At 27.8% G+C, this 22,463-nt stretch overlaps 5 protein-coding genes across 5 annotated transcripts; 2 read left to right on the top strand and 3 right to left on the bottom strand.

Moving 5' to 3' along the window:
• Positions 1 to 131: 131 nt before the first annotated feature.
• GO595_003870 (uncharacterized protein) lies at positions 132 to 1,058 on the top strand (the record flags this gene model as incomplete). Its single annotated transcript, XM_067916938.1, has 1 exon — positions 132 to 1,058. The coding sequence occupies one exon, from the start codon at positions 132 to 134 to the stop codon at positions 1,056 to 1,058; it is 927 nt and encodes a 308-aa protein (XP_067776157.1).
• Positions 1,059 to 1,647: 589 nt separating this feature from the next.
• Positions 1,648 to 2,478, bottom strand: GO595_003869 (uncharacterized protein; the record flags this gene model as incomplete). The annotated part of the gene is made up of 1 exon (XM_067916937.1): positions 1,648 to 2,478. The coding sequence occupies one exon, from the start codon at positions 2,476 to 2,478 to the stop codon at positions 1,648 to 1,650; it is 831 nt and encodes a 276-aa protein (XP_067776156.1).
• Positions 2,479 to 3,268: 790 nt separating this feature from the next.
• GO595_003868 (uncharacterized protein) lies at positions 3,269 to 4,627 on the bottom strand (the record flags this gene model as incomplete). The annotated part of the gene is made up of 1 exon (XM_067916936.1): positions 3,269 to 4,627. One exon carries the CDS (start codon positions 4,625 to 4,627, stop codon positions 3,269 to 3,271), a length of 1,359 nt encoding a protein of 452 aa, XP_067776155.1.
• A 1,832-nt stretch (positions 4,628 to 6,459) lies between these two features.
• Positions 6,460 to 7,002, bottom strand: GO595_003867 (GTP-binding protein rhoA; the record flags this gene model as incomplete). The annotated part of the gene is made up of 1 exon (XM_067916935.1): positions 6,460 to 7,002. One exon carries the CDS (start codon positions 7,000 to 7,002, stop codon positions 6,460 to 6,462), a length of 543 nt encoding a protein of 180 aa, XP_067776154.1.
• Positions 7,003 to 19,908: 12,906 nt separating this feature from the next.
• GO595_003866 (uncharacterized protein) lies at positions 19,909 to 21,162 on the top strand (the record flags this gene model as incomplete). Its single annotated transcript, XM_067916934.1, has 1 exon — positions 19,909 to 21,162. The coding sequence occupies one exon, from the start codon at positions 19,909 to 19,911 to the stop codon at positions 21,160 to 21,162; it is 1,254 nt and encodes a 417-aa protein (XP_067776153.1).
• Between the last annotated feature and the right edge of the window lie 1,301 nt (positions 21,163 to 22,463).

Here is a 22,463-nt window from a genome sequence, read left to right as displayed (position 1 = left end):
AGTGATAAAAAATACATTTTTAAACAACGGCTTCTCAAAATCAATACAACAGCGGACACGGTTACTCAATTTTCTTTCGCGTAAAAAAATTGAATAAAACTGCTCCCCAATTTCAATCGTGTTTATTGAAAATGGCTATGAAAAGCGCATTTTGCAAAATGACCTCGAAAAAGGACTCCTGCGTCAAAACATCACAATCGCTTCCATGCCCAGGAATGTGTGAAAAATTGGCCGAACATCAGATAGGCTTATCGTTAAGACAACCATCTTTTTCTCAATTATGTGGAATAATGATCAGTAAAAACGGTGAGATTTTTACAAGCTCAACCGATGTTGAGAATGAAAACCCAGTGGTTGTTCGTGATATTTCGAATTCTCCAATTTCGTATCCTTTTCCTCGGGAGTACTCCTTTGCTTCTGGTTATGGAGTTTCTTTGGGATTTAACAACACGCCGTTCGATCCAGTATTAGAAGATGAATCTAATTCTTCCAAAATTGCTTTTAGCGGAAATGAAGAAAGATTTACATTCTTACAAAAGCAACAAATGAGCCATGAAGAAGAACTAAGAGCAATTGGTTACACATTCCCTGAACCAATGCAAACAGAAGAAATTTTAAGCCAAAATAGCTTTGAAGCATTGTCCCCAAAGCCAATATCAACCACAAACAAAAGAAGACAAAGATCTTTGAGTTCAAGCATGCCACATAGCGTATCAAACGTGAAAGAAATTCGTCTGAGAGCTAATGATGATTCAGAATCTACCAAAAAAATGCTACAAAACCCAAATCCAACTATCAAATCGAACAGCCAACGTAAGTCGCCACACTCAAGAACCCCAAATCACAGAACCAAAAACATAAATCGCTACCAAATTAAATGTGCAAAACTTCAAACAAAGCACTCCACTTCACGCGAACAATTTTCTCTCAACATGGGGCAGCCACAGCTACTTAACAGGAAGAAAGATAAAGCGATTTTAGAAAAATTATCCGAAATCTCCCAACATGAAAACCTCTTAAACATCGATATGGATCAGGTGTACTTAAGCTGTATGTAGTATACAACTTTTTTGAAGATTTTCATAACTTTATATTGATTATTGAATACAAAAAATTGCTTTTAGACAAAATCTCAGAATAAAAAATGTAACCTTTGAGAACTTTTCCTTTTTTTTCTTAGTACATTGCTTGAGCACACGTATAAAACGAGATAAAAATTTCTCATTTTTGATCGTCATTTCCATCGTTTTCTGATTAAAAATGACAATTCAATACAACCGTTATGAGGTTATTCTATATTTTGCCGCTGATGGTTTTCTTATGATTTTTGCGATTTTATGTGAAAATAATGCAATCAATTGACGGAACATGACATATATTTAAACACAGAATGGTTCTTCACAGATAAGGAAATGTTTATCATTTAAAATGATCGTTTTCTTCTTTTTAATAACTTTTTGAGGTGTTTACATTGCTAAAAATCCGATAGGCTCAATTCCATTAAGGGAAAAAAGCCTTCGCCGACAACCATCAATAAAAGGAAAAGACTCAAAAATGTTTAACCAAAACCTTCATTGCTAATATTATAATATTTAATTTAAACATTGTTTTTACAAGATTTTTTTTTATATTCACTTGTGTAGAAAATTATTCGATTTTTTGCGCTTGTTTTCCAGTGAGCTTATCCCAAGCCGCTGAACACATGAACACAAGTATAAAATTCAATGCTGAAAGCAAAGCCGCTGATTGCATATTGCTGAGTTTCTGCGCCTTTCCTTCATTCAATATTGAATCGAAGAAACCGTTTTTTTCTGCGTCGTTTATTCTCAATTTGTAAACACTTTTGACGCCTTTTTGACGGTTAATTCCGAACAGAAACGGAACGTCGGTTATGGATACGTTAAGTATCTTTAGCACTTGGATATTGTCTTCGATTGTTATCCACCCATATGCAAAGTTGTCCAAACAACGCTGCCTTGCAATGTTTCGCAAATTGTTCATCCTAAAGCTATTTAAAGGACGTTCACTAACATATATTATTGCATTTCTTTGCTTAATAAGATCTTCAAGTTCATCGGATTCATATCTGTGGAAGATACCAAATTTATGTCTGTCAACAAAATCAGAAAGTGAAGAAATATTATCATAAAATTCATCAAAACAATCAGGACTATGATATGCAAGAAGCCTCGGCTTGGAAATGGAATAATTAAATTTTACAATGAATGTGTCATTGAATCGTTGAGTGTATCGTAATGATTTGATAAATTGATTTAAAGATGGATCCATTGGAGATATTACGAGATAGAATGTGGAGCCACCTCCAGTTGGCTTTAGTTTTGCTGATTCAAGCTCTTCTTGTGTTGAAATTTCTGTGTAAGGTAATGTTATTGAATTTACCCATTCATCAAGTTGCTCTGGCGTGCGAACTTTGGTGTGAGGCCAATACCTGTGGTCTTTTCCAATTACAAGAACCATATTTGGAGTTCCTTGAGTATGGAAAAGATTACAAGCATTGTGATCTTTCTCACAGTCAACCATTGTTACTAATATTCCATGGCGATCGCTAAACTTCTCAGAGAATTCTTTTACTGCAGAAGGTAAGCCATGGCAATGAGAACAATGCTCTGAATAGCAAAGTGCAAAAAGTGGTGTATTCACCGAATTAGAGAGAATATTTGGAAACTCTTCAAGCGTGAAATTCCACCATTTGCAACCTGCGAATGAGAAGAAGATTTGTAAAATCAGGTTGGATTTGAAGAACGTTAATAAACGTATTTCCGAAAATAATTTTTTGTTTTATCCTATCCTTCAGAAGCGTAATAATATTAATCTTTACATTATTTAACATTATCTAATAATTATAAAACTTTAGTTTTATTAGTATTTAAAGATTTCTAAATTTTGTACATCAATACAATCATAACCAAAAAACACTTTTTTTGAACAAATAGCACATTCGACTTATTCCCAATCCAATAATAATATTTTAAACTCATAAGATCTTAATCATTAATTTTTGTTGATATCATTTAATTAAACTTTATTCCCCATTCATTTCGTAGTCTTCACGTAAAGGACAAAGACATTTCTCTCTTTGTTTTGTGCCACAAATCTATACATAAAAATGCTGCCGACACTTTTCAATACAAAACGATCAATTTCACATCAAAAACGAAATCAAAAATGGAGAATGATAAGTTTAGGACGCATCCATAAAATTATTACTAGCGGTTCCAGCGTCAAATAAAATGGATTTACATTTGTATTAGCTAGAAGATCCAGAAGTAGAGCTTTCATCAGAAGACAAATTAAGTGAAGAAGTTGAAGTTTCTTCACCAGATGATTCTGTATTAGAAGAACTTTCGACGATATTCTTTTTCTGTTGAGGAGGTTGCATTGGAGCTTTAGGCTTTGGCTTTGGTTTTGATGAAGTGGAACTTTCATTATTTGAAGATTCAGATGAAGAAGAAGTTGTTTCCTCTTCCTCCTCTTCTTCCTCTTCTTCTTCCATAACATATGATGAAGATGATGACGATTCGGATGAAGTTTTCCTTGGCTTCTTCTTATCTGATGATGACTTCATGGAGAGCTCGGACAATGATGACTCGGACTTATCTTTCTTCTTTGGCTCTTCTTTCTTTGGTGGTGGTGGCGATTTCTTAACTGGTTGCTTAGGTTGTTGCTTTTGTTGCTTGGGTTGAGCTTTTTGTTGTGGCTTCTTGTTGCTGCTCTTTGGTTTGGCACAGAAGACGCTCATTATCGCATTGACAATTAATGCAATAAGTAATATGATCAAAACAACAATCTCAAAACCAAGAAGGAATGAGTTAAATGAATAGTAGGCAGCAAAGGAATCAACGCCGTCGCGCTTACGTTCGATGGATGCGGCAAGTTTTTCACCTTCGTTCAAATGGCCACCTGCTGCGGTCTCGTTGATCTCAGATCGTTGGTTGTACATGTCGCAGAGATAATCTTTGAAGGATTCTCCGGTCCAATCGCCGACACATTTATCTTCGACTATACTATAATCACATGGACTTGCGGAATTAAGGTTGGATTGGGTTGCGTCGATGGAGCAAGATGGGATAGAGCGAAGAAGATAATCACTACCCGTTGATACGTAGAAACTTACGTACAAATCTGGATGATCTTGTCGGAATGAATCATATGACGCATAGCCTAAAGAAGCGACAACTTGACCGAAGCCTGTGTAAGAGTAGTTGTCGTAATAACTTCGGAAATCTGCGTCATCATAATAGTTATAAATTTGTGGGACTGGTGTTGGGCCATACCTTGTGAAACTGAGGCCAATAATTTGGCAGGCGATGTAAATAATTGCTGCTACAATAGAGAAGATAAAGAGCATAATTGAAGCGAAGGGATATTTGCCAACAAGATAAATGATTGAAGCGATTAACAAAAGAACGGCTGTTATTATAGAGAAAATTGCAATGACAAGTGTTATATTTTTGATACGTATGTTAATTCCGAAGATTTGCGCTGAATATGTGTTGTCGTCGACGTAAAGAGCATTATAAGCGCATGCAGCGACGGAAATAAAGAATAGCCCAAGTGCTCCAGCGCCAATTATAAACGGGACTATGATTTCTCTTTTTGGAGCCATATGTACGAATGAAAAACTGCTTATCGGTTTTTTCTCAATTGCATTGAAAAAGCTTCCTGCACAAATGGTTTGGAACGAAATTACAGCTTGGCAAATCGGGTTTTTGAATGATTGTTGAAGAACTTTTTCACTTAAACAGCTGTTTTAATTTTGACATTATGTACGTTAAAAAAATACCCATATTTTTGTAAGCATTTTCTCGCTCATTTTGGAATTATCCATTAGCAATCACTTAGTGCATTTGAAAGATTTAATATTGAGGTACTAAGTAATTATTTCATATCTTATACATAATGAGACTGTGTGATTTTTTTTATAAATATCAAAATGTCAAAAATAAAAATTGAGATTATTTCATGTCATAGATTGAGTAGTGATAATAAAAAATAAAATTTCAATCCTGTTGATCGAATTTCGTATGCTTTAATATATTCATTTCCTGGAAATTACTGTTTTTTTGATGGTTCCATTTTGAATGAACGATAATGATTTGAAATGAATGTGGGAACCGCTGAAAAACTGTCACTTTATATTATAACGCCGAAACATTCTGACAGAAAATTGATGGATCATCATTCAAATCGTGTCTATCGGTGATTGCTTTTGAGGTGTTGTAAAAGGTACTTCTTTAAAAATGAATTTCTTCCAAATTTCAACCAATGTTTCTTTTTAATTTATCAATACCAATATGAAAAAACACCTTATAGCTTTGATTTTCTTAGGACAAAATTAAGAAATAATTTTTAGTTGATTAAGATGTGATGATCTAATATAAGAATTACATATAAATTTAACTTTTCATTGCTGTCTCCTTATGCGATATTGCGTTATTACAATACGATCAATGATAATATGTATTTATAAATTTAAAACATTTACACGTAAGCATCTCCAAAAAAACGTTAAACACCATTGGAATTGAAACAAACATAGTCAATTCAATTTGAGAAATGAATGAATACCAATACAAACAATGCATCAAAATAACAGAGAAGTTCATACATTGGGATATGTGTGAGGCCTTTGTAGAAAAGGTAAGGCAAAAAGATGTACCAGATTATTACGATGTTATTCAAAGACCCATGTGGTTAAATAAAGTTCTAGAAAGGCTAAAGAATAGGAGCTACTCGAAGTTGAAAAGCTATATCGATGACATGAATTTAATTTGGGAAAATGCTATTAAATTTAACGGAGAGGAATCATTTCATGGTACAATTGCTTCATGTGCTCGATGCAGATTTCAAAAGAAAATAAGAAACATAACAAAAAGCCCTCAAGAAGATTTCATAAAACAATTAAAAAAAATTTCAAAAGGAATTCAATTTTACACCCAAAGATTTAATCAAGAAATTGACCACATACCATCAAACATGGCTGCAAAATCTGTCTAAATATGTTATTTGTTTATTATGTAAATCAATGGATATTATTTTTTTATGAATTTTTGTTTTAACTAATAAAATAATTAATTTTATAAGCGTATCGAAATAACTTTGCAATTACACACACATTGATGCTGTTGACATTTTTTAAATGCGTGATTTAGTGTGTCAATTAATGATGTTATCTTTATTTAGGTTATTAAAATAATAATACAAGACATTCTATGATGATTATTTTTAATTCTCATGCTTGTGCATTCATGTTGAATTTTTTCAATTGCTGTAATTTCAACTAAGTAAAAATAAATGCAAGCTTACATTTATTAACGTAAAACTAAGAAGAAAAATGTTTAACAGCTCTTTTATTTCTTTTGGGTTCGTTTTATAAAAATGATCAATCATTGATAAATATTAAATGAATACAGTTGGATTATAATAAAATATAATTTTTTAGTAAATTTCACATCCCTTCTTTTTTTGTTGTTTTGCAATTACGGCCCTGAGTGCTAATTCAAAGACTTCATTTATATTTGAATATTTGTCCACTGATGCTTCGATATAACCATAAGCACCAATTTTTTCTTTCATTTCCTCTCCTTGCTTTGTTGTAACTATTTCTTCTGAAGAATTCTCATCCCGTAGGTCACTTTGCAAGCCTACCAAAATATAAGCTGCTCCTTTGCAAAATTTCTTGACTTCTGGTAACCATATCTTCTCTACATTAAGAAGAGAGTCTTGAGAAACTAGAGAAAAACATATTATAATAACGTCTGCATTAGCATAAGAAAGTGGTCTGACCTTGTCGTAATCACCTTGACCTGCTATTTGCCATACTTTTAGCTTTATTGTATGCTCTTCAATATTAACTTTTTTAGTATAATTTTCAATTATTGTTGGTATATATCTCCCCGGAGCTTTACCATTTTGGTATGCATACATCAAAGCACTTATGCCACTGTCTGAGTCACCAGAAACAACAGATTTTACTTCCATTTGGATGACACTTTTTGAAATGGCATTTATTTTTGAATGAAACCGCAATGATTGAAAATTTCTATTCGTGTAAAGTATTCAAAGTATGCGGCTTTTTCAGGTAATTGTGAGGTGCTGGCATTTTTTTTAAAAAACACATATTGAATAGCTTTCTATTAAGTATAAGTTCAGGGATCATTACCAAATATAATAATCATCAGTTAAAGATTGCTATGGAGTGATTCCTCGAAATGTTTGAGATATTCATAAGCGTCGAATAAAAATGTTCCGCATGAATTCTTCGATTATTTGTTTCATTTTTAGTAGAGCTCAACCGAAATTATATATAAACATTCTTAGTGAAATGATTAATGGTTATATGGAAGCAGTAATTGCCAGTCAATTAACGAATGTAATTCTCCAAGCTCTTGGAATTATTGAACTTAAAGCAGCTGCATATAAATGTGTTTATGCGTTGGCAAAATATTTTTATGTTGAAGCATTTCAATCTATTTCTGAAAAAGCTATAAACGCAGCACTTACAGATTTAGGGCAAATTAATGATGATAATCTTCATGATGAAATCTTTGAATTTATACGAGCGATTGCTATATCAGAAAAATTGAATCAAATTAATAATGGAATCATTCAAAATTGTCTTCAACCAATTCTTCAAGCATCAATAATGTTAACTGTTAAATTCTTTGATAGTTATGATACCGATAGATATACAAGTTCATCAATACAACTTTTAGGTATTTTAGCGAAAGAATTTCCACAATTAACTCTTAATATATATCTACAAAATGCGGATCAACAAATAAATAATCAAAATGAACAACTCCGTGCGCTTGCATTATATTTATATTTATTTGTTGTTGAAAATTGTGATATTTATGATCCAAATAATCCTGTTGAAAGCTTAATACTTAATATATATGAAAAAACATGTTCAGTACTTAATACTCAAAGTACCCAAATATATTTACGTGATACTGTATTAAAACTTTTATGTGAAATAGCCAAAAAATCAGATGCATTTAATATGAAAGTCAGTGAATGTGTTCCAATTATAATGTCTTCGATACAAATTTCAAATTCTACTGCGTTTTCTGCATTTAATACCTTAATCAATATTAATTTTTATCCACATATTAGTGAATATGTTATATATTTATTACAACTTTTAACAACACCAAATCCGAATTTTTCATATGCAGTTGGCCAAACTATAATACATATGATTGAGCATTTAAAAAATTATAATGAATTGGAAGCACTTATTGCTAATTTTCATACCTTTTTCATGATGTCATTTCAACAACCTGAATTAAATCGAAACCAAGAAGATATCTTCTCAATATATCCCGAATTTTGTACAAAAGGCCAAAATTTAATGTTACCATATCTTAGTTCTGATTTAGAAATGTTTATTCAACATTTTAATATTCATCATGACCCAATGATATTAGATGTGTTAACTATAATTGCTATCAGTTATTCATCAATTTATGCATTTGATAAATATTTAAATCAGTTATTAGAAATGATACTTTTATTTTTAAATGATCCAATGAATAATATTAATATTAATTATGCATTTCGTTCACTGACTGATTTAATGAAAAGAAGATTTCCAATATCACATTCTTTTCCAATATTATTTAAACTTATATTAAATATAATGAATACAAGAAAAAATGATTTTAATATTTATTTGTCATTTATAAAAATTACTACATATATTATTGGATTTTATTCCGATCAAAATGTCGAAATTCTTTGTAGACAAATGATGGAAAATGTTATACTAGATTCAATTAATAACTTAGAAAATTATCCTTTTGTCGATGGGATAAAATTAGCGCGCAAATTATTATTGTTTATATTAAAAGCATTCGAAAAAGTATCAGTTTTTCAAATCCAAATGGATTGGATTCAAGTAAATCCATGGATAGATATGACATGTACATTAATAAATAAGATTTCGCAATTTGATTTCAGTTTAATTGATGATAATGTTGATGATGATGATGATAATCTTGATAAAGACATTTCTATAATTTATGAAACTTTAGTTTCAGTCTTATATCAGATTAATCAGATTATTAAGATATTCGATGATACAATACAACATATGAATGTGTTTAAGGCATTTTTGGTAAGAGAAGATATCCAAAACTTATTGAAAAATTTACATAAAAATTTCCAAAAAAATCAAAATTTAGTTACGGTCTTAAGAGAAATTGGATTTAGCAATGATGAAATAAATATAATGTTAAATTAGAAATATATAATTATAAAAGATGTGTTGGTGTGCATAGAAGTTTTTGAATAAAATCTAATATAAATAACTTAAAACCCATTCAAATGTCAATTCCTAATAATTTTCCTCACGACCGTTTAGAAAATAGGGACCGTTCGACAATAGACCGTTAAATATAAGCCAGAACGAGTTCATAGAAAACCATTCAACAGTACGAGCTATGTTGAAGATGATCCATTTGCAAATGGAAGAAAAAACATTTAGATAAGTATATCTTTTTTTAATGATTAATCATCATTATCCTATTATTTCAATCGAAATTTGAAATTTCTTTTCATAAAAAGTTGGTTGTTTCTTGTCGTTTTCCCTTAAATCCATTCAAATGTCAATTCCTCACTTGTGAGCAAGTAAATGAGATCTTTTCATGTCACCTAATGCTTCATGTGTGTGCCTCGGCATCCAAAATAATTTTGATGAAAACTCACATGTCACATTGAACAACAGTTGTTACACACATTTCTAATGAAAAATTAGAGGTTTTTCGTTACAACCAAACCAGATTTATATTGGAAACGCATATACCAAATCGATGAAATATGATGGATATTCTCAATTGATGATAACATTGATTCACATTGGCACTTTCATCCTCCTCATAAATTTCAACAAACATGTTTTTATTTCAAATAAATATAATTTTGATTCTCTCACTGAAAATAAAACAATGAACAAGCATGTGCATATGCCTGATTTGTGGGATGGTTTCATTTCCTCGCATATTGGCATTAATATTTTCGTTCAAATTATTTTGTCAGAAAAATTTTGGTGCAGAAAAACATTTTTTCCTTATGAAACAAACTCCAATAAGTTATTAAAATACTGGCTCGTTTGTAGGGACATAGAAAAAGCATACAAGAAATAGAAGTTGTTGTTATGTATTTTGTATCATTAGAAAAAAAATTATTTTTGTTAACTTATGTTTCCTTCCAGCTCATGTATCTGGTATTTTTTATAACGTTATTTTGGATAAACAAAAGCATTCATTACATCCCAAGTAACAAGAGAGAACTCATAAAGAGTAAAATATTTTTACAAAAAATTCAAACAGCAAACAACATAAATCATTTACTGCAATGCGCTTCACTCAATAATTCTCTAAATAACAATAGAATAGGTTTTAAGCATTTCGTTTCTCCAAATTTAATAATTTCAAATATTTATTCCAAAATAACTGCAATCTTTCATATTATGCATAATATATATCATTTTAATGAAAGTTTTCAATGTAATTTATCAATGAATTGCAGCAATAATATTCTTAGAAATCTACCAAAGATATTTAATGCATTAATTCCTTCTATATATTCAAATATAACTTTGTTCGTATTTATATTTTTTGTTTTTACTTTCTTTTTCAAAATTTATTTTAATCAGAAGAACATTCATCAAAAAAACGAAGTTATTCTGATTTTAATGATTATATTTTTTGTGAATACAAAGCAATCATATAACGAAGAGACAAAAACACTCACAATATCTGATTCCATTGATTTTTCAAATGATTATATGAATGATACAGAACGTGTTATAATTATTGATGTTGGCGAGATTGAAAGTAATGCATTCAGAGAATGGCCTTTATTAACAACAGTAATAATTGGAGAAACAGTTGGAAATATAAATAGTGGAGCATTTGCATCATGTAAAAAATTAGAATATGTCCAATTTCCAGATAAATTAATGAGTGGAATTGGAGGTGGTGCATTTGCAGAATGTATTTCATTAAATAATATTATAATCCGTTGTAATACCATTAGTGGTAATGCATTTTATAAATGTACAGGACTTGAAACGATAACATTAGCTGAAGGCGTCCGAAGTATTGGCTCAGATGCATTCAGAGGATGTACAAACCTTGTGAATATTTATATACCAAGTTCAGTTACTTCGATTGGAAATCCATTTTTAGAATGTACAAATCTTCAATTTATTAATGTTTCAGAAGAAAATATTGGATATTCGAATTATGAAAATGATGGGGTTTTATATAATAAAGAAATTACATATATTATTAGTTATCCGAATATGAAAAGTAAAACATTTGCAATTCCTAATTCAGTCATTTCTATTATGAATTATTCTTTTGCAAGTTGTAATAATTTAGAAAGAATTTTTATTGATGAAAATGTTCAATATATTAATTCATGTGCATTTTTTAATTGTACATCACTTCCTTGTATTTATTTTAATGGAGAAATTTCACCAGTTATCCAAAATGATGCATTTGTTAATATAAATGCGACATTAGTTATGACAATAGAAACATATCAAAATGAAACATTTGGAAATATGGAAATTACTAAGGGAACAACACTTGACGAATGTCTCCCGCCAACACGCGCATTCACATTCACACAAAGTGGTACATTCACTAACTCAAATACATTTACTAACATAAATACATTTGCTAATTCAAACACATTTACGAAATCAAAAAATAATTTTGATTCAAATACATATTTTAATACATTTTCGATGAATTTTACTTTTGTTAATACTATTACTTTAACTTATTCTTTATCGTTTATAAAAACTTTATCAATTTATTATACTTTCTTAAAATCTTATTCAGTTACTTTCATTGAATCTGAAACTAAATATATTTATGTCGATTTCATATATTATAATTATACAATTATATATTATCCAGAATATTTTACGTATTATTCAAATTTCTTTTATATTTCTTATATCGAAGATGTAATAATAAACAATGATGATATAATACATTAATTATCATTATAATTGTTGTTGTAATTGTAATAATTATTATATTTATAATGATAATTATAATTTTTATGATTAAATATCAAAATAAGAAGCGGAAACAAAATGAAGAAGAAATGAATGTTTCAGATGAAAATAATAATAAAATTAATGAAATAGATAATACATTTTCAGTTGGTATTAATAATTCAAATATCGAAGAAGATCCATTTGCAGACGATTTCAAAGAAGAAAAATTTATCAGTCAGATATAAATAAACATATTTTAAGAACAAAATATTTTAATTTGTTTATTAATTTAATAAATACAAACTTTTATGTTATTTAGCAAATTTTATGTTTCTTCTATTATATGATTATTAGAATAAATCCAATTTATCCAAATCATAAACACTAAAAGTAAATGATAAATTATATTAAAGAAAAAATTGGAAATTTCGAGATATTATGGTAAAAATGCATTATTTTTCAAAAATCAAAAGAAAGATATTTCAATTTCAAATAAGTGTTCGTCTTGAGTAGTTCTGCTTTTATCTGTGTTAAATTAAGTTTGAACAAAAAGTAAATTATTATGAAAATAACTTTAATTTATTGTATATAATTAACGCATTTTTTTTAACATATTTATGAAGTTCAAAATCATTATGTAAAAGTTTATCATAATTTTCTTGTTGTTTTCCTAAAATGATGAGCGTTCATCAATCAAACAAAGTATAAAAAAAAGTTTTTTTTTAGTATAGACCATGGTCAGCTGGATGTATGAAAGCTTACAATTTTACTTGAAAAATGAAAAAAGGAGTATGCATCCACCGCATAGAACTTTTTGAATCCATATTTCTTCAATGATAAAAAGTTAATTTTTTCATTTGCTATTAGTATTCATTAATGGTCTTAAATATTTTCAATTTTCTTGATAGTTAACAAGTGTTTGTCAACAGGAAAATTCATGATCAAAAAAATATTTATTAAAAGTTATTTACTAAAACATGATGTTTATTTTGCAAAACATAAAAAAATTATCATAATATTACTATAGTAAAAATATGTGATTGGATGATCAACCTCCTTCTTTTCATCTCTTTGTTATAGTTTTATTTTTTAGGAGGTAACGATAGATAATGCAAAAGTGAATTTCCACTTTTTCAGACAAAACTTCCTCGATAGACATTTTTCAAAACGACTTTTTCAGAAGAATTCACTATCAAAAACATGTTAAAAAAACAAAACAATATTTTATTTCTACAAATATTCTAATTACATTTTGCAAGGAGTTCTCTATAATTTGTTCTAACTCTTGATAGTTCCTCCAACAAATCATTTTGCCTTGCGTTTTGCTATGCCAATTCCTTATTCATTGCCTTAATTCTTCTCTTCAACAATTTCATTAACATTTTCTTTTCTTTCGCTTTTGAGTTCATTTTTCATATTCTCCATTTCATTATCATCTATTTCATTCACCAAAGGCAACGAAATATTTAAAACTTCATTATTTTTATTCAATATTTCGTTTTCATTAATTTTTTGTATCTTCAAATTGTTTAAAATTTTTGGACGAATATTAATAATTTCGGGAATTGCTTCCAAATGAAGAGAATTTGATATTTCGTCAATTGTATTAATGTTATTTACTTTAAATGAATTAAATGAAAATGTTAAATTTGGTTTTTGATAAATAAATTCATATGTTAAAGGTTTCGTTATGAAGAGTGGCTCGAAGTTATTAATTGGCGCTAATGAAATTTGTGTAATTTTTCCAGTTGTTCTTAAGTTTATTATATTTATTACATCGAATGAATTTGGATTCGAAACATTTAAATTTATAATTTTGTTTTCTTCTTTTATTGTAAGAATATTCATCAAATTAGAAATCGATAAATTATTTGTTTTTTGTTTCCGTATGTTTTTAGAATAATATTTTAATATGTTTTTGAGTTTGTTGTTTAAGTCTTCGTTAATTTGTTCCAATTTTATGTTTTCGTTTTTGAGATTTGAATTCGTGTTTATGTAATTCGAAATTGTTTCACTAAAACTTTCTTTGATTTGATTGTATTTCTCTTTAAGTGTTTCGTATTTTACGTCATTTTGAATTATTTCATGTTTAAGATTTCGTATTTCGTTTAATTGATTCTTAATTAATTTAATGTAATTATTGTTTTCGAATTGTACATCGCTGTAATTAACTGATAATTCATTAGTTAAATTAATTATTAATTTTTGGTTTATTTTTGGTAATATATTAATTTCATATATATTCGTTACAAAATTATAATTTTGTGTTTTAATAAATTCATTTTCATTGTAATTAAAATATGAAAAATTGTTCGTTTCTGTCTTAATTCTTCTCTTCAACAATTTCGATGTGACTTTTTCAGATGCTTCACTTAAAAGCAGCGATTTAATACAAACAATAATAATGATAAATATCAGCGATTTAATACAAACAATTATTTCATAAACAACACATTCCTAAAAACAAAATTTCAATAAATTTTTACTAAACAATTCATTTTGAGATCATTCCCAAGAGTAATAATCCTTCAGCATTGCTGCGAATTGACTTTTAATTGATTCCTTAAAGTGGTCGAGATATTTATTTTGTATCGAATAAAAATGTTCTGTCATTTCTTCGAACGCGTGAATATTTACTATTTTCTTTTCTTTATTTTCTCTTTTAAATTCCTTTAAATATGTATAAGTCTTTGATAATGATTTATTATTTTTACAAATATTCGAATCGATTAAACTTACCAAAGTTTCTTTCATGATTTTATTATTTGAAACGGCCAAATAATATTTAACATTGATAGAAGAAATATCTGTTTTTAAGAATTCCAAAATATCATCAATTGTATGGAAGTATAATGAATTTGGATTTTTGTCATATAGCGTAAAAAATAAAGTATTGAAAACATTTTTGTAAAGTTGTGATTTTGGTTTTTGACCGAATTCCAACACGACGCTGTAAAAATACGTTATAATATCAGAATTGAATTCGCAAAGGAAAATTGTTGAGAAATACGCCATTAAATTCAAGATATTTTGAATTGTTTTAACGTTAGAGCCACAACAAAAAGCAACGAATTGTAAAATCGTTTTTTGGAAATTATTTTCTAAGAAAAACACTAAAATGATTGGAAAGAAATACCAAAAACCATCAGAAGAACCCAAAATTGCGTCGAAAGTTGAATATTCGATCAATTCGATTGATTTTGGAGCCTCGAAAAAGACAAGTGCACAAATCAAAGATAATAAATACGGACATTTTTTAATCTCAGGTAATAATAATTTTAACACATCATAATATAAATATCGCGGTATATTTTTCAATATTCTAAACACACATTTATGGAAATCCTTTTCAGTTATTATACAAATAGAGACAACAATATTATATATAACTTTCACGTTTGGAAATGCTAAAAACTTAAATAATAATGAAACAAACTCCGAATTATTATTAAATGATTTTATAACTTTTGAGATATCTTTAATTAAATCAATTAAAAATATCGTAAAATCAGAAAGAACTAATTTTTGGTTTTCTTTGCAATAATCGATTTCATTTATTTTGTTCGAAATGAAATTGGAAATGTTCATGAATGATATTTCGGAACGAGGAATGAACGAATTTATGTTATCGAAATTAGATAAAGGAATTCGATTAATTAATGTTGGTCTATTTGATTTCTTATTATTTTGTATTATTATCGGAAACTTTTCGACGGATTTGTTTAAGTTTTTTGCGAAAGAATCGAAAGAAAATTGATCGAAGTTAACGAAAGCGATTCGTTTTATTAGAAGCGAGAACTTATCCCAATATTTCTTGTCGATTGTTTGAATTTGGATCAAAAGATCATTAAAAAATGACTTTTCTTTTAAGATATGTTGGTTTTGAGATATCATTTCATTCGATAAGAAATGTAATATTTGTGGAAAGTTATTATATTGTTTCCATATTTTAATGTTTAAAATGATAAATAATGAAAACCATTTTTCTTGTTTTTCTTTGACTTTAATTTTACTAAATAAGTCATAAATAATAAAAAATAATTTCGAATCATTAAAATTCCTTTGGTCTTCAATGAAATTTAAAAGCGATTCTTCAAAAAATGAATATTCGTTAACATAATAACTAATTAATGTTAATATTTGATAATTTATTCGTTTCTCTGTTTGAGGACTTAAAAACTTTAATATGTGTCCAATAGCATTTGATCCTAAGATATATGTATCAATGTTTTGATTTACGATTAAAGGATTATAACATTCGAATTTATTTTCATCCATTAAAGTGAATGAACAATCTTTAGGTATTTCATATAATGAAATGTTTTCACCCATGTTAACTTGTTCAATATTATTTTTATAAAATGATAAATTTCCAATGTTTCCATATAATTTCAAGTTTTTATTATTAAATATTTGAATGTTTTCAGTTGATTTTCCTCCAATTTTTATATTTAAAGAACCTTTTTTAAATTTAATAGGTACAAATGTCGAATTACTTGAATGTTCACCATCTAAATAAGTTGTAAATATATTTTTTTGTGAGTTATAATTAGTTACTACTAAATGCCAATTAGTATCATAAGACATTAAACGACAAATATTCACATCAGAGACAGAAGATTTATTAATAAATGATACATTTATCGATGTATCGATTAATTGGAATCTTAATTCATTTCTTTCTTTATCAGAAATAGAAAACATTAAATGTTTTTCTTTAGGATATAAATGTGTAACAGTTGAATCATATTGTATATAAAAAGATATAGAGAAATCTTTAAATATACTACTTTTAATTGAATTACTTGAATAAATTGGAATATTCATTCCAAAAGGTGAATATACTTTAGGTGTAATTCTTTTATAAACTTGTAATGAATATAAAAGATAACAAAATAATTCATTAAAATTCTTTAAAATTATTTTAAATATTTCTTCATCAAAATGTGAAATCAAAATTATATATAAAAGTTCAATTGTTTTTTCTTTGTTTTGTAATTTGATTTGGAAAGTTTTCCCTTTAAATTCAATTTCATTATTTTTCGTTATTAATCTTTTAAGGATAATTTCATCGACATTAAATTTATGAAAATATAATATATTTGTTAATGAACAACTTGCCAAACCATAAAACAAATCAATAACATCATTAGTAAAACCATATGTAAGTAATATAATTTGTATTACATAAGGATTTATAATAAAGAAATTAACTTGTCGAACAGTTGATTTCGTATTACATTTTTGTCCTAATATTATACATAATTTATCAAATGATTCATTAGGATCAATTTTATTAATAGAATCAGAAAGTGTTTTAATTCTTTCGATTTGTAATTCATTAACTTCTTCTGAATACTTAAATATTAAATCTAAAACTTCTTTAGTTTGGACTTCATTTAAAAAATCAATTGTTATATCCAAAAAATCTAAAATCGAATTTTTTAAATAAGGTCTTTTCTCAAATATCTTAGAAGTTGCTTTAATTAATTCCCAACACATATCAGTATTAACTCTCAACGTTTTCAAAATAAAATTAAAAACATGTGTTAAGTTACCACAATCTTTTTGATATGTTGTACTTTTTTTAAATAACCAAATTATTATTTTCGAAAGTTGTTTCTCATAACAAAATTTCATGAAATATTCGAAATACTTATATGAATCATATGTATTTAAAAAAATATCGCCAAGTAATATTAACATTATATGTCGTGCTGATTCTATATGTTGACAATGTTCTTTTAAGTCAAGAAGTTGTAACTTAGCACAACAATCAGATATAATTCTTAAAAAATCATTGTTATAAAACGAATCAAGTTTTTCGAGCCTAAGAAATATATCGGCAACAAAAAATGGGTTTTCTTTATTACATTTAATTAGCTCAATTAATTCGGATGAATTCTTAAATGCTTTAACAGTGAAAGTTCGGATTTTTGATATTTCATCATTTATTAAATAAGGGCCAAATAAAGTTTGATTCGTATTAAAGATTACATCATTAAAAACCATTTTTTTAATCGGCGTTATTATTTCTTCTTTATCCCAAAAATCAAAAAGTAAATAAATCATCGAAACATAACACGGAATGAAGTTATTCTTATCTTTAATTTCATAAAGATCTTTCGAAAACTTCGTAAAAAATTCAGTTAAAACATCGATGCTCATAAATTTAAATGAAGTACTTAACGCTTTAAGTGGACTCAGATTTTCCTCAGGTAATAAAGCAAAATGTTCACTCGTTAATCCATTATACTTTGGCGAGTTTATCAATTTCATAATAAGACCATTCGAAAAATCACTTTTCCCTTCAATGATTCGATAATCAAATGGCTTTACTTCGATTTTATGAGTTTGAAAAATTGGAACTTCATTTTGTCGATCATTTTCTTCGACTTTTTCTGATGAGAAATTTTTTATGATTTTAGGTGGAAATTTGGTGACAATGTACTTAACTTCGTTTTTGGTGATGATCGAAACGTTTCTTGTCGATACTAATGAAAGAACCGTTAAGCTAAATAAATCAAAATTTTCACAATATGGTTCAATGATCTTAAGAAGTGTAACGTGATTAGATACACCACGCATGATCGGCCGATTTTCTTGTAAAGATAAAATAAGTAATTCAAAATTATGAGAATCATTTTTTAATTCCATAATGAAAGAAACAAAATCAATAAGCTCACAATAAAACGCTGAAGGAAGATATGTATTTTTTTGGAAATGATAATAAGTTGTTTTGATATATTTTTCCGAAGGTTGAAATCCAACAGCTTTAAATGTATAAGTAAATAACGTCATAAAAATTGAATTAATTTGGGCATGATATTTCTGTGAAATTTTGGGATTATTTATAATGCATAAATTTATAGGATCTAAAACTGAACAATAAAAATCAACGCTTGGTTTCCTAATGTCAACAAAAATAAATGCAATGATTTGGAATAGGAATGTAATAAAATTATACTCATTGAATTCGATTTCTGGAAATTTTGTTACAAAATCTTCATCAAACCGATAAATAAAATTGGCTTCTTTAAGTGCATTAGATACATCAGATAAATTTTTGGTTTTCTCTTCAAGAAAACTAATCTTTTGTTTATCTAATTGTGGAATTTTGAGAAAATTTTCATTGGCTGTGGATTCTAAATTGTAGTGATGTGGGTCTGCACGGATTTTAAAAAGTAATATCAAATCATTAAAATAATTTTTGTTCGAATTGCTCATGCCCAGTTTTTGAATTTGACCGTTAATTTAACATGTGAAGAAAAAAGTGACGGATATCGTTAATCGATCCTCTGTTGTGTCAGCATAAAACTTTTAAATTTTTCAAGTTTAATTTATGCTTCCTTATTAAATCTGTAGGTGGCAAAATAAAATATAATAAAAATATTTAATAATTCAAAACAATTCAATACTTACTTTTTCGTTTTGAAGCAATTATAAACTGATATGATATAAATAAAGAGATAAAGATAAGGAAAAAATGAAAATAACAAGAACATTTAACATCAGGAGATTAAACCCTTTTGAATAAATGCCATGGCAAAGAAATGAAGCAACATTGAAAAGCATGTTTTTTTATATAATTGAAAAAGTGATTTGAATACAGTCATTTTAAAATTCAAATATTTCTTTTAACACTTAATAAAACCCATATAAAATTCTTCAATTTGCTAACAACAGTTATTTTAGCATAATCTTTAAGTCAATTAGTGTAGTTCTCATTGGGTAAATTGGACGCCATAAAAAATCAATAAAAAAATTGAATGCAACCCAATCAATCGAGAAAATAACTTCAATTAATAAACCGATTATTTTGAAGTCAAAATTACTTTTTCTGATCTCTGAATCTTTTATTTGGAATGTTTGGATTGAATCCCAGGGCCAACCAAGAAATCAGCGAAGCCCTTAAACACCCTGATGTTACAGTGGAAGAAATATTGAAGTGTAATGGAGTGACATCTTTATTTCGGAATAATCATCCTGAATTATCAAATTTTTTTCTTCAAGAGAAAAATGCAAAAAAATTGATCGAAATCATCAAATACAGTGACGACAAAAAGTTGAAGAACATTGTTTTGACATTATTTCAATCTGGAAATACTTCATTGTACCGAATATTCGCAGATAATTTAAACATTACAGAATATGCTTTTGATTGTCTTGATGAGAATACTTCAAGCAACTTAAGCAACTACAACATTGGTATTCTTTCTAGATTGATTTCTCATGCATTTGATTTATGGCCCGAAGATATGTCAGAGATATGCCGCCTTTCACCAAACATTCTCAAAAAAATCATTATTCACTTAGACAACATCTGTATTTTCCAAACTGTCCAAGATCTTATAACTGCAAAATACCACGGATTATGGTTATTTCTTTGGTGTTGCTTCAAAGCAATTCTACCACCGGGTGCAAATGACTATCAGCTACCAAAGAAAAAAGCACTTGTTGAAATTTATCAACTTGACATAGATCCTTCGTTAATTACGAAAGTACATCGAATTCATATTCTTAAATTCCTTCGCCTTTTCTTCCATCAAAAGTTTCCATGGCAAGATGAGTTCGAAGAGAATGTCATTAAGTTCATTGTTAGAGAGAAAGAACTTGATGAACATTTACTTTATTTATCAGCGGCACTTCCAGCCAACAAAGAAATATTAGAAAGAGCTATAAAGATTATCAAAGAAGAAAAATCACAAAAATCTGAAATAATAGAAAGAGCCGTAGAATATGTTTCATACGCTTCCGAACTAATTGATAACGATACTGTTTTATCCATTATTTCGATCTTATTGTCTTCAAGTGATTATACAAATTTTTCATTTTTGGCTGCAAAAGAACTTTTGTTGGAGACGATAGAAAAATTCAATGATGAGGCGGTTATGAAGCTCAAAAAGTTGTTGGCAGAAACTTATAACAAATCAAAGAATGATAATAGCGAAATGAGAGTTTCATTTGCTATATCTTTTGCAAGTATTGTCCCGAAAGATAAAAATGATAACTCACAATGGATGAAGTTCATGGAATCTGTTGTGTATCCGTTTATTGATTACAAAGAAATTGATCATGATTTTTTGTTTGGGGGAAATTTCTTTGAAAATCTTCAATGAGAATAAGTTGTTATTGTTATTATTAAATTATAAAATTCTATTTTTTTATTTTTATTTTTTTGTTGTTTGTTTTAACGGTCGAATTTTACCGCCAAAAGTAAACGGGCGACTAAATATCAAATAGTTTTTTGAACAGAACAATTGAACTCTTCCAACGCCGAAGTTTATAATCTCAAAAAAGATTCTATGCAAATTAATCAGAACTTTAAAGTTGTTCCGAACATTGATCAATGTATGATTTTTTTTTATATTCAATAAACTAAAAGAAAACAAGTTCATAGAAATTGCTATTCAACTTTATAACCTTGTGCCTCACACAATTTGCTTATCTTCAAAATAAACTCTAAATTCCAGAAGATTAAGCGACTAAAGTAAAACATATGCCAGATTAAATTATTTCAGAAGTTGCAAGGACAGGTCAAATACGTGAATATCAACGATTTTTGAGAAAGAGATTGAAAGAATGGCAAATTCTTAAATTAAGAGGAACACAAATCTCAAGAGAAAGAAAGAAGTTCAGAAAGCTTGATTAATATATGTTTTGATGACTCATTTCAACTGAAATTAAATTATTATCAAAAGCAATTTCAACTCTTGTCGTAATAATGTGTTAAATAACTCAAAAGCATCAATAAACGTGACGTGTTTTTGTTGAAATATAATCAAAACCTTTTTAAAATTAAAGTTTGTTATTCTTTTTCATCATAATATATATATGAAGATATCATTTAAATAAAATTCAAATGTTGTCTCATCTATTATTTTCATTTACATAACTAACAAAGTGTTAAATATTTAACTGAAGCAAAAAATACTGAATAATTAATAAATATTTCTTCATTAAATCAGCTAATTAGATTAGATGAGTATGAATCATGATAAACAACAAAACATGTTAATCAACCAAATCCAAGTCCATAGCTTTGATTGTGCTCTGGACGACCATTAAATGCACGTGCATTTGAAACATTAATTTAGATACCATTTGCTTCAAATTTGGATACATTATTAACATTGGTAATATGATTGTATACAATTATTGAATATATTAATTAAATTGTTTGTACCCATTAGGGTTCCTTATAGTAAATGATCTGTAAATTATAATTTTTGTGATTCAGTTGCATTGAGAAAGCAAAACCTTCTCAAATTATTTATACCATATGGATATCAATCATTTCAATTGAGGTTGAAAGCAGCTCTGGTGACATAAAAGTATTATCCGATCCCTTTATATCTTTTTTTGTATGTGCATTTAATAGCATCCATTTATTACGAAAAATTACCAAATCACAAATAAA

This window comes from Histomonas meleagridis (genome assembly GCF_020186115.1).
Source record: "Histomonas meleagridis strain 2922-C6/04-10x chromosome Unknown contig_23, whole genome shotgun sequence".
NCBI lineage: Eukaryota > Parabasalia > Tritrichomonadida > Dientamoebidae > Histomonas > Histomonas meleagridis.
Note: the sequence above shows the minus strand (reverse complement) of the source record. Positions and strands in the feature narration are given on the sequence as shown.